The sequence below is a fragment of the Chelmon rostratus genome, chromosome 14, assembly GCF_017976325.1.
Source record: "Chelmon rostratus isolate fCheRos1 chromosome 14, fCheRos1.pri, whole genome shotgun sequence".
Lineage (NCBI taxonomy): Eukaryota > Metazoa > Chordata > Actinopteri > Chaetodontiformes > Chaetodontidae > Chelmon > Chelmon rostratus.
Window position 1 is genome coordinate 4531406 of NC_055671.1, and position 13745 is coordinate 4545150.

The 13745-nt window shown below is 42.2% G+C and overlaps 1 protein-coding gene across 1 annotated transcript; it reads left to right on the forward strand.

Moving 5' to 3' along the window:
• The first annotated feature begins 2103 nt into the window (after positions 1–2103).
• On the forward strand, positions 2104–11367 carry LOC121617517 (scavenger receptor cysteine-rich domain-containing group B protein). The gene is made up of 9 exons (XM_041952711.1): positions 2104–2239; positions 3344–3376; positions 5221–5523; positions 5657–5716; positions 8519–8833; positions 9331–9399; positions 9885–10199; positions 10886–10969; positions 11051–11367. The coding sequence occupies exons 1-9, from the start codon at positions 2104–2106 to the stop codon at positions 11365–11367; spliced, it is 1632 nt and encodes a 543-aa protein (XP_041808645.1).
• The last annotated feature ends 2378 nt before the right edge of the window (positions 11368–13745 follow it).

Below are 13745 nucleotides of genomic sequence, written 5' to 3' on the forward strand. Positions count from 1 at the left end.
TATTACCTTAAATTCTAGTTATTATTGAACAAGCACATTTCTATATTTTCAGAAAGGTACCCTTCTGTCATTTTCTGTCACATTCTACAAAAAGTAAACAGACTTTGCAGAAAAAAGGATATTGCTCATAAAGGGCTACGATCAGACATACACGCTGACAAACGCATTGAATCTCTGTTTGAATGGCATAAAATTCTCTCAGTTAAAGAGACTGACAGCATTATTCTCTGGTTTATCTCAGACATTAAGGGGTATTTTTGTGGGGCCGAGATCTTTCAGCTATTTCTCAGCGCAGGGAAGCGAGAAGGGAGGGGAAGCAGGGCCGACACAAAAGGCAACATTATTCCCCAGCGGATCTGCGCTACATCCTACTATGAATGGAGTATTGAAAAACATAACATTGGGGACTAGATTATTTTTCATCCCTCATAACTGAGCCATTTGTCCCAGAGTTTCGAGTGGTTTGTTGGTACAGTCTGCAAATGAGACAGCCGTGGTTCTCGAGTGCTGTGCTTGCTGTGTTGGTGTTAAAATGCCCACCTCCCAATTGGATGCACAATGACCTCTCTGCAGGCCTCTGGCCCTCTGTGCTGCACCTTAACAGTCCACTGAAAATGGACTGGACCTGGATAAAGTCTGCACAGTCTAAAGTTGATCGGAGCTGCTGTGAAGTGTTTTCTTGTCACTAGTGGCCCCACAAAGGTTGTGTGTTAAATCTGCCTCCACAAGCTGAAGATAAGTATGTATACAGTACAGTGGCTCAAGATTTTAACACCCCCCCCTCCTCTCCCCCTGCCTCCTGCTCTCCAAGGAGATGAGAGGCGCCCCTGCAGTGTCATCAGGTGCCTAAGCGTTTTGGAGGGTTCTAGTGACAGATTGCAGGAAGCAGCGTTTATGCCTGACGATGGGGACCACAGAAAGCAGAAATGTCTTTTTGTGCCCCCTGGGTTCGGAATGTCCACTATCTCGAGGGGCCAATATCAAATTCTCCCCTCATCATCCCCTAATACACATTCCTGTGTAAGGTCAGGGGGAATTCTGCATCAGTGAAGAGACAAACAACCCAAGGCCAAGCCACACACTGCGGTCTCTTAATGACAGCATGCTCCTAATAACACTATTCAATTCATTTCTGGGATGCTAACAGAACAAGTATAATTTGGAATTTGGCATATAATTAGTATATAAGTGTATAATATACTGTATTGCTTCGGCAGAGTATGAGAAAAATGTAACTTTATATGTGTTTTGTTAAACAGATCCTCACACAGTAGCATATTTACTTCACATCCTATATTTCTTGAAATATTTGAAATCCCTTGCAGACTTAGATGTCAATCATTCCAGTTTCTCACTTGAGAAGAATGCGGGGTATTCAGTGTCTGACCACATTGCTATCTAACTCTGATTATTGAGTGATTGTCAGTGGATCCCAATATTCTCAGTCTGTAGGAAAATCCCCTTTATTATCCAAAAGCCACTCCACAGGTGCCTGCCTCTGTCTGTAACACGAGCCCTCCCCAGCTGCGATGATGCTGTTAAGCTTGGAAAATAAACTTCCTCACCTCCAACCATCAGTGTGGTCCCCGTGACCTGCTGCCAGGTTGGTGCAAGGCAGCCATTTTGTGCTTGCAAAACAGCGATGTAACTCGACTCCCTGTTCCCGGGGTTTTATTGGCAAAAGCAGCAGGTTTCGGTGGCACATGGGAGCCCGGGGTGACTTTATGTTTATAATCTCTTCCTGGTTTGCTCCAGAAAGTGTTTGTGTATCATAAGAACTTCCTAACAGCTTCCTAATATCCACAGAGTGATGTGCATCACATGATCTCTGGAAACGATTTCTCTTCCAGCTACAGTTCCCCAAGTCTGACCTCAGACTACCATCAATACCTACTACAGCACAATAACAACAGCCGCAGGCTCCATCAGAGAAAACAATCCAATATTCTAATTAGGCTACTCTGAACCAGGACAAAAAGTAGTGATTGTTTTGTAGTAGTAGAAAAGTGTCTACAATGCTCTCGTCCAGCACGTTTAGTTCACACACAGCTCAGGGCTTTGGGACACCTGGTGAGAGTGTGTGAATGTGTGTGCTGCAGGCGGATGGTCAGTCAAGCAGCCATGCGAGGCCAGCGTGTGGTGGAGAGCGAGTGTCGGTGCTGGAACCCGGCCGTCTGGGTCCTGGTGTCCCTGCTGGGATCCCTCGTCTTGGTCGCCGTCAGTGTGCTGCTGCGACTCGGTGAGTGTGCGGGTGGGGTTCGGGGTGCCGTGTGGGATTTGTCCAAAAACTGGTCAGGGAAACTCAATCCAAGCTGCCTGGCTCTCAGATGTTACCCTCTAACAGACAGACCGCCACATGTGATTCAGTAACAAGTGTTTTTCAATTAATTTCTAAGTTTTCTATTTGTTTTTGAGAAATATTGACATACAGTGATTTAATAAAAAGATAGCAGATATTAGTTTAAAATACAGTTTAGCCTAAAGTAATTCACTCTAATTAACATCTGCACTTTTATTTGCACTTATTAACTAATAATGTCAATAATAATAATGCCACAATTATTAAAACTGGCTAAATGGCAGCTTGTCAATGATATTTGTGATGTGTTCTTATTGTGAATTGTATGAAATATATATGGAAAAGTAATGGATCTTAAAAGTTTGGTGCACTTCTTTCAAATTCTCAGTGGCGAGTGTCGGCTAGAACAGCTTATTAAAGTATATCATTTCCCAAAGGTGTACTTTCTCGTACACTGGCTCAGGACCAGAAGTTGGTTGTATGAAGATTAAACCTGACACCCAAACTTTATCTAAAGCTGTGATCTACTACTTGACATTCAACAAACTCATAAGTACCTGCTTTCTGCAGCTTAAATGTGTTAGCCCTTCTAATCAGCTAGGCAGCAGTGATTTTCTGGCCTCTCCTCTCCATAGACGAGATGTTTTAAGACGCTACATTTCATATCTGAAGAGTTTATCACTGTCACAAACTGAAACAGAATGTGACACATGAGATGATTTCCTGTGTGTCAGTGCATGTTTGAGGTCTTAATAATGCTCAAGGACCAGGTGTACCTGCGAGGGAACTCCCTGTAGATGAGTGCTTTTGTGTCCACAGTTATTGTCTGGCCTGTGTTTACCAGTGATAGCTTGCTAAAAGCCCTGTAGTTAGTTTGCAGGGAGCCAGGATCAATTCCACTCACTGCACATTATGGATCAACAACTATACAGAAAGCAATTTATTCAAGTGTGCTGACTCCATCTTATTGGATTTCTCTCTTTATGGAGACATCAAATGTCCAAATGTGTGCCTCACTCACATTTTTTTGTATGCAAATTTCAGGAGACATGAAGATAAACAGACGGGCTGTATCTGGTAGGTAATATTTGATTTTACTTTTCTGATCCTCCCTAACCCTCAGAATAAGAGCGTCTTCCCATAATATACACCAGGACCTAACCTACATGTGACACTGTAAACAGATGCATTACCAGACCCTGAAGCTAAAACAGGTTGTTGTATGTATACACTGTACATGTTTGAATGCCACAAACAGAAAGGAGAAGCCTGTGAACTGACCCACATTAGGTGTGATGGTTAGATTTTCCCTCTGGAAATTCCCTCTGGTGTGTTTGTGAGTTGTTGAAACCTGAGATATTAGGCTTCAGGCATTAGACTGTCCTTTATACAGATCCAGAAACATCTTCCAGCGGGTCTCTTGGGAAAAGACACCTCAGAAAAGTACACACAGATAACAGCTCAGATCTACACGGACTCTTTGTGTTTTGCATCAAAAATATCTATTAATTGTTTTTGGACTCATTTGGCTAACATCAAAGACAATCATTAAGAAAAGGTGCTCTGATAGAGAGAACCATTTGACTACATATTGTATTTACCCAGACGAGGATGAGAGTTTATCATATATCAAGAGTCAGCATCTGTTCTGATGACTCTGTGAGGCTGTACTTAAACACAGCAGTGCTTTGAGCTAAAGGCTAACACCAAAATGGTAACATCCTCACAATGCCAGTAAATATGCTGATGTTTAGCAGTACGTTCACTGTTTTAGTGACACGCATTAGCATGCTAACACATGCTAATTAACACACAACACAAAGTACAACTGAGGCTGATGCCCCTGTTATTAGTTCTGCAGGAAACGTCAAGGGCTCACCAAAGTCACAATTCATCTTGCTTGATAATCCATCCAATAGTTGTTGACACGGTTGACTCAAACTACAAATACCAACACCACGACAGCGCTAGGTGAAAGTCAGGATTCATCCTCTGAGGACCAATAATGTCTGTACATGTTTTATTGTCAATCCACCCAATTGTTTCCAATGGACTTTCCCTCCCTTTCCACACTGCTCACGGGGCTAAAACCCCAAATTAATGACATATTTCTGTTGTAGCTGGTGCAGCGCATAGTCTGAACAGGCCTCCTGTTGTGGTCTCAGTCTGTGTCTAGTGTTACAGGAAAATAGATATAGTAGATATAGAGTACAGTAACTATGGAAGGCCAAGAGCCTCCTTTCAACAAATAATTTGACCATACTCTCTCGTTCTCTCTCTCTCTCTCTCCTATATCCCCTCCTTCCTACCTGTTTTAGCCAATGGCTTGCAAAGCCCCATTAGGACGCAGTATCAAGGTAAGCATGAACTTTACAGCTAAAGCCACCTGTGAATCTGCCCAGCCACAGAAAACCATGTCTGCATCCGGGACGCACCATGAAAACCAGTCAGTGGCTGACTGTATGTCAGTGAAACAGAGCACAGAAGGTAGATCAGTGCCTGGGGCTTTTTAAACAAGGTCACTTTCCCAGCTCTCCATTTCCCTAATCCCCACTTATTTGCTATGTAACCTCCCACCCTCCTGCATCCAGCTCACTCACTTCCAAGGAGTCATGTGGCTTATTGTGTCCAGAAAGACTTTTTCTTGCTATTAACTGTCATCAGAATTAGAGCCATGATATTCTGTCTTCTCATCTCTTTTTTTTTTTCTCAAATAGGAACATGTTGTTAAAACGTCTCTGAGACAGTAGAGCCTTTATGGGCCTCAGATTTTTCAGTGACGTGGCACAATCATAACCTACCAACCTGAATGTCCACATCTCACTCAGAGACAGAGAATGCAGTTGTGATTAAACACTGACAGCAAAATGAATCCGACAGAGAGAATCCCTGACAGAGACTGTGTGCTCGTCTCTCCGCAGTACAACTGGTGAATGGTAATAACAGGTGTGAGGGGAGGGTGGAGGTGCAATACAATGGCTCGTGGGGCACAGTGTGTGACGACGACTGGGACATGGTGGATGCCAACGTGGTGTGTCAGCAGCTGGACTGTGGAGTGGCTGTGGCGGTGGGCAGCAGCTCTCACTTTGGACAGGGCACAGGGCTCATCCTGCTGGATAACGTGGACTGCAGAGGAAGTGAAACAGACCTCAGCCAGTGCCGTAGTCTGGGCTGGGGCGTCCACAACTGCTACCACTATGAGGATGTGGGTGTCACCTGCAGAGGTAAAGCCCTTATGCAACTTTTAGTTGGCTGAGGTAGTGGTGAATCATCTCTTCATGTATAATCCTGGAAAGAAAAGAGGGCAGAATGACTAAAATTCCTGCTTCCTTTTCATTTCGCTGCTATAACCAACAGTGGTGGGGGCAAAAGGTTTTGAGGATCGCACCACACCGCCCCGGGAGAGCTCTGGTTTACGTAAGTGCTCCCTGCTTTTATCTAAATGAGACTGGTCTTCTGCCAACCTCAAGCGTCAGAGGGATAAATTTGTCTTATTTTGAAAAGCTTAAAGGCAGAGGGCCAAAATCCAGGAACAAATACAACAAATATTCAAGCTGTAAAATATTAATATTTATGAGAGCAAGAAATATATACCTTCAACTTTATTGAAACAACAGCTTGGAAATAGCTGTAATATATATTTGTGTGTGTGTGTGTGTGTGTGTGTGTGTAATGTTTATATAACCATTGACCACAAAACTGGTCAAGTGGTCAGATATTAATGATGAACCCATAGGCAAATTTCACTCAAAACTGCTGTTCCTCTCAGCTCTACGGTGCTTTTAGGATCTTTTCGCTCACCGGTTTGGCTTTACTGTGTGCTTTTACCATGCTGGTTCACCCTCATCTCGCTCATATTTCCGCCCTGTAGTTGTTTTCAGTTAAAGGGCTCTAAATATCCACTTTGCACTACCTGCTCAACACAAAGAACATAGAGGAGTGTTCACTGATTAAAGGGTAATTCTGGTATTTTAAACCTGGGCAGTATTTTAAAATATTTCGTGATTTAAAGGACTAACAGGTACAAAACATTTTGGAATTAGTCCAGTAGATCACCTTAGCCGGCAGCCGCTAAGCGAAGTGCAATGGTTGCAATGTAATCCCTGAGGGCAACTCTACCTGTCAAATATGTCCACTAAAAGTGTTTGCCACTGACAGCTTTAGATTGTTGTTCTAAATGTCTGACAACATTATGGAAAGGATCCTAACAGAGATAGACCTTTTCTTTAAGATCCTTTTTGTTAAACCACACAATAGCTCTCTGTTCAAAGCAACCAGACTTCTTTGACAAAAACAGTCATTTTATCTTTGCAGAACATGGGAATTTCTTTCCTCGATCGTCAGTTTGTTTGTGTTTTCCTGTGACTTTGTGTTTTAACACAGTAGCGCAGATCTGAACAAACCTTTAAAACACTAAAATCATACAATAACACAAACTAACTGATTGAGGCAGTGGTTGGTTAGCAGCTCTTTAAAATTGCTGTTTTTCTTAAAGGAGTCTGGTGTCTGGAGAAGAGCAATGTAACATCTTCAGTTGCCCATCGGAAAGGGCTGTCTGTAAAGGCCTGTCCCTATCTCTGCAGGAATTCTTTCCATGATGTTGTCAGACACTTAGAATGACAATCTGAGCCTGTTTCTGGCAAAAACACTTTCAATGGATGTGCTTTGACGGGTGCAGTTGCTGCCAAAAATTATGTTGCAGCCATTACAGCCCACAATCTACTGGGCCCATTCCAAAACTTTCTGTATTTGTTCATCATTTAGACCCCAAAATATGCAAAAATTGGGCCCAAGTTTAAAAATACATGAATTACCATTGAGAAAATCATGAGTCATGACTTAGTGGAGACCAAAACAGAACAAAAAGTAAAGCAAATATTAGATTTCATTTATCAGGTGCCCAGAAATGTGTGTCAAAATAAATTTCTGCTGAATGTCTAAATAGGCAAGTGATTGTTAGCCAAATCATCTTAAAAGGTGAAAAAAGGTGTTTTTTTCACAGCTTGTTTCCACTGCCCCCAAATGGCCAAATAAATCTGTTATTGCAGGTCTGAGCATTCGACCCTGCAGCAAATATTCACACCAACCACACCTGTGTATTAATCTTCAGGTGTATTAATCTTCAGCAAACACAGCTGATGAAATTAGTTGTCCACCTTCAAACAGTCAATAACGCCATCAGGCTGATTTGCATGAAGGTTTCAGGGCAGATGCTGCGTTGCCTCTCTGCTAAATAAACAGATCAGACCGTTATTCATGTGCACATCTCATTCCAGTGCAATTAAAAAAGTGCTAATAAAGCTTTCTTGACTGTAGAGGATATTTGGAAAAATATGTTGTGTATTCAGAGGAATTAAACTTCAGGCCAGCTTTGCTCTGTGTTTGATCAGATGTTCTTTTTTATGCTGTAAGGTCAAAATCAAACACACACACACATCTGGCAGACAGGTGGCATGCCAGATGCTACTACAAAATGTGAGGGCGTTTCATTAAATAATGAATGATGGCTTATTTTGTCTTTGTGTGGGTGCAAAATACAGGAATACAAGAATCCTCATGAAATGAACACACAGACAGGTTTATTTAAAAAAAAACATTAGGCTCATTGAATTAAAAGGCTTTACCGTTTCAGTTTTGCAAAACTGTCACCCGATTTGACATAATATGAAAGGCTTTTCAGTTCAGTGGAGAGTATCTGTTGGACATGGTCAGAGAAACTGTACAATACACCTCAAAGGGCTCTTGAATTCCAGGCCGTCCTTATTGTGTGTTGGGTTTGCCTTTGTTGTGGTCGCCCTGTTGTTCCTTCCCTTCATTCCCAAGAGGATCATGAGAGGCTACAGCAGAATTAAATTTAGTTGACAGGTGACGTAGCCCGCTGATTCTCCGGTGGCCTTCATGAAAGCCACTGGGAACGCAGTGAAGCCATCCAGACTCACGGATCAGGTGAAGAGCATTTCTAAATGATGGACACATGAGAATGTTGACTGTCTCTGTTGGAGGTGTGTTTTTGTCTGGGCTGAGGCATAAGATGACAACATCTGTGCTTAGTGTAATGTTAGATGTTCAACTTAACTCTCCTGCTTCAGTATGTAATGCATAGGCCAACACCCTTTTCTCTCTCTGTATCAATGTCACTTCCTCTTGACAGAGACTGAGAATATGTTGTAGAGAAAGACATCAGTCCCTATAAATGCCTCCCCCTCCCTCTTGGTTTAGGAGATGGCACCATCCGTCTGATGAATGGACAAAACGCCTGCCAGGGCCGGGTAGAGATCTACTACCAGGGAAACTGGGGGACAGTGTGTGATGATGACTGGGTCCTCAACAATGCCCGGGTGGTGTGCCAACAGATGGGCTGCGGTAGCGCCGTCTATGCACACACCAACTCCTACTTTGGCTACGGAACCGGCCTCGTCCTCCTGGACAACGTCCACTGCCTCGGCACCGAACAGGAACTGACTAAGTGCAAAAGCCTGGGCTGGGGCAAGCACAACTGTGGGCACCATGAAGACGCTGGGGTCACCTGCACCGGTACGCTGCTCTCACTCAGGGAATCTGCATAAGCACAAGTTGTACAAATTATCATCATTACCATTCAAGCACATAAATAAACAAGACTGAGAGTCTATAGCCGTCTATAGCTAACAGCTCTGTCAGCTTGAACTTATTTACAGTGGTGCTTCCAGCTAAATGCTAACATGCTCACAATGAAAAATGACAATGCTACCGTGCTGATGTTTCCCATGCTCACAGCATTGTAAACATTATATCTGCTGAATCATATCATAATCATAGTTTGATGTGTTGGTATTCTAACATTTGCTAATTAGAATTTAATTCAAAGTACAATCTTTGGGTAATTTATTGATCCTCAGGGGGATATTGAATAAGGAGGACAAGAAGAGGTTATAATGACAGTGGTATAGCATTAGTATCTGTGTTCGTAACAAGAAGTAGCAGAAATATTAATAGCACAAGATGTACTTCACATATAAAAATGATTTCATTTCCCTTTTTATCCTCTTCAGGATCCACTACTGAATCTCCCCTGACAACAGCAAACCAGGGAGAGCTCACAGCAACATATAACACTGAAGGTATACAAACACAGTAAACAGTGGATGTTTGTATTTTATTATGTGTAAGCAAGCATATACTGACTGTCACTCTGCATAAGCATGTGGAAGTGGAACTGAAAAAAATTAAATGTGCACTTTTGCCAAATGACCAACAGGGAGAGCCATTTCTCCCCCTTTGTCCTTGAATGTGTTAGATCACAGTGCCATGAAACATGGTGGTGAAAGAGTGCAAAAGACTGAACTCACTATGATCTTCAGCAGGCAACAGCCAGGCTGAGCCATCAAGTCATTTTGTCATGTATCACATCTTCCCTCCAGCAACACATCAAGTTCCAGTGACCAACTCACCAAGCATAACAACTGTAATCACAGCTGCCCAGACGAAAGGTAATCAAAGTCATTCCTGCTTTGTTAACACATATACAGTATGGTTTAATATTGGACTCATCGGGGAATGTTATGTAAAATTGCAATGAAGTACCTGCCTATTTATTCCTGTCCAGGCAAAGAAATCATTCGAGTGATGAATGGTAACAATAGCTGCCAGGGTCGTGTGGAGGTCCTCTACAGAAATGTTTGGGGGACAGTGTGTGATGATGACTGGGACATGCACAACGCCGTCGTGGTGTGTAGGCAGCTCGGCTGTGGCCCCCCTAACGCGGCCAAGACCCAGGCCTACTTCGGCTACGGCCTTGGGCCGATCCTGCTGGACAATGTGGAATGTAGCGGCTCAGAGCTGGAGCTGTCCCTGTGCTTTCACCTGGGCTGGGGTCAGCACAACTGTGGCCACCACGAGGACGCTGGAGTTATCTGCGCACGTAAGACCTGGCTAGACATCATGTCGTACATTCATGCGTAACGCACATATACGATGCTGAACGTAGGATGGTCTGTATCACAAACCTCTATCTGAAGTCATCAATTCCACTGAAAGCTCGTACTTCCGTTTCACCCAGTCATCTGAGCCCGCCCTGCTGAGCTGTCCAGTTGCAATGTATGACTGTAGTACTCTGAGGAGGAGACAGCCCAGAGAGCATAAAAAATACAGTGGATGAGTCAAGGCACATCAGCGTCACTGCATGCCTGCAGGCCAGATTTAACTTCTTTCAGGCTGAATCAAAAGCACATACAGACTCCCCTTCGCCTAGATAGCACATTCTTGGTTTCAGGTTGATCGTAGAAGATGATTTGTTTTCTAAAGGCAGCGTTAATCTTTGAGTTATTCTCTCTTCCATAGGTAAATAGTATTTACAAATGGGACACAATCTATGTATGACAATGAGGGCTTATAGGCAATGACATATTTTACAAACAGTTACTAGACCAAAAAAGGTTGCTGCAATTCGTGTGTCTTTATTGAGGCCCTAAAGGAGGCGAGCAAGAGGCTTCCTATATTGATCACTAGGGAGATTTTAAGAGAGGCCTCCTATTGCTTATTTCACGAGAGTATGCACAGAACCCACAAGCATCACTGTTTTCTTCTGCTTTCTTCTGCTCCTCTTAGCTTTTGATAACCAAATTGTAAATGGACGTGCCTTCGGAGTAACAGAAACGATGCCCACCACCACCACCACGCAACCCTCTGAAGGTAGGTTAAATACACCTTCAAGCGAAATCAGCCCATCTCCTCCAGCCTGTGCATTTCTGTGACTCCTCTCTGTTTTTGCAGGAACGCTGAGGCTGGTGGGCGGCCAGCACCAGTGCGAGGGTCGGGTGGAGATGTACTCAAATTCTGAATGGGGCACAGTGTGCGATGACGCTTGGGACCTTCCTGACGCTCAGGTTGCGTGTCACCAGCTGGGCTGCGGAGAGGCCACGGCGGCTCGGGTGGAAGCTTTCTTCGGGCCCGGCACGGGAACAATCCTGATGGACAATCTTAAGTGCACGGGTACGGAGGCCTCCCTGCAGGAGTGCTCCCATATATCCTGGAACGTGCACAACTGTGACCACTCTGAAGATGCTGGCGTCACCTGCTCACTGTCGTGATTTCAGCAGAACCACACTCCCATCTCCACCATGGGTAGGAAGTGGGCGAACCAACCTGGGACTTGTATACATTATGTAAATAACAGCTTTCACATTGCTGAAGGAATACTCCACCACCGCCAACATACAAAATAACTAATATGACAATATATGATTACATATTATAAACTATCTATGCCTATTAAGCACTTTATAAATAAATATATGATATGAAATACAATGTACACTGTTTTTTTATTTGATAAACAAGAAAAACAAGGGTTTTCACTTGTCTCTCTCCTTTTTGCCCAAAAAAGTTAAGATATGTACTGTACATGTGATTCTTTGATGATTAAGTGAGGTATACTGGAGGACATCCTTCATTCATTAATTGTGTGGATAAAAGGAGACAGTTCTGTGGACGGCAACTCCAAAATTCTAGAATATGTATGATAAAACAAACGGAATTATAAATGGTTAATAAAATCATATACTGCAAACCATAACAAAGCAAGACAACAGAAACATCCACAAATAAATGTGCTGTATCTTGTGAATATACAGTATCTCTCATCTACAGATAAATGATGTGTTACTCGTGTTCTGTAAACCATCATATAAATAAATGTAATGAATAATCATTTACATGTGACAAAATAAATGTTCTTATTTTTCGTTATGTAGTATGATTTTGGTGTAAAAATAGATATTTAAATCAGTGTCTGCATTTGTCATTGTCCCAAACATGTGCATCACTCTCATTTTTAATTCCTCTTTAATGGCACATTAAGAAATGATCACGTCACCATTTGACTTAGAGTTGGTCTGGTTTTACAGCAGGCTCTTCGCCTTCCTTTACTTTCTAAGCCAGCGCTTAGCAAAATGAAGAATAAAGTCATCGAGCTGACTGATTTATGTCAGTTGCATGGCAGTATTGATCTTACGCTTGCATTAGCCTTTGCATTGCATTAGCATTAGCCACATAAGCTAAAGGTCATTCCTGACCAAATACAGCTTCAGCAGCAGAGCTCCTGAGTGTGCTGGAATGAGCAAGACGGCCTTTTATTGGTATTTAACTTTTCTTTTCTAAGAGGAGGAATGAGTTATTTCTACTGTCTTCAAAACTCCATCTCACTCTGACTCTACATACTATATGTAATGAAAGCGTCGTTATATTCAAATGCGTTGAAGAATATGAGAGAATTGAAAAAGCTGTTCGAGGACCTCGCTGTCATATCTTTATTAAACATTTCAAGATTTAATTCCTCCTCTAACTCCTGAGCACTTTGACTGAGCTGGTTATTCTGCAGAAGGGAAAGGAAAGGAGAAGGAGAAGAATAGCTAATCAAACAATTTGTTGCAAACAAACAAAAAGTTTGCTGGAAATTTAGCAATTTTTTTTTATCACCTGATGCTCCAAAACAAAATGTCTGGATAATCATTTTAAATAGGTCAAAATTTATTTAAATACCAGTCACTTCTTAATGAATGCTTTGAATAAGTTCCATTTTATCGTGAGTTGTGATAAAGAAATCTACAAATGAAAAAAGTTTTCATATAAGAATAAGTGATTTTGATGTCTTAAATCAACAGGAATCAAAGATATGTTAATTTGATGGAGATATTTGTCATTCGTATGATTGACAGTGACAGATTTCTGTAACTGGAGGTTTCATACACTGATGCCAAAAGTCACTTTAGTGTTCAGCAACTTAAATTTGCTATTTGATAAGTTAAATTATAGATACAACGTTTTAAGTTGGTATTTTGACTGAATGTGGTGAACAGAGAGACAGAAGCTATGATGACTTCCTGCCCTCAAGAGCAAAGCTGGCGCTGATTGATCAGTTTAAGTCACATCCAGTGTCACCGACAGGGAAGCAGAATGGCCTGTAGGAGAGGGCGTGTTTGATGACTCATGATAAAATGACTCAGCATATCAGCATTATGAGCCTGCTTCAAACCCACAATCTCTACAATCCACAGACATAGTAGGAAATGGCGTATCCATGGTTACAATGGTGGTTTTGCAAGAACAAAGCATTTTATCCATACCATATGCATAATTTTACATGAATATGTCAAAAAAGGACTAAAATGTGTTGTTTTCAAGTAAAAAGTGCAGCTGTCATGATGAATTCTGAACATTTGGCTTTTTATGTGGAACTGCTGTTTTGCCTCTCCACTGCCAAGCAACAATACTGCACTCATATCAAACACTGCTTTATTGTCACAGGTGTGTCTTTTCCCTAACAGTGACACACACCTGAGGGCAGCAGGTCGATTTACATGACTTAAACCATCAGTGTGACAATAATAACTAGCTAATAAGCAGCATTGTTTAAGTATTAATGTGAACGGTGCGTCACTACAGTTTTAAACACGAAGCTGCAGCACAC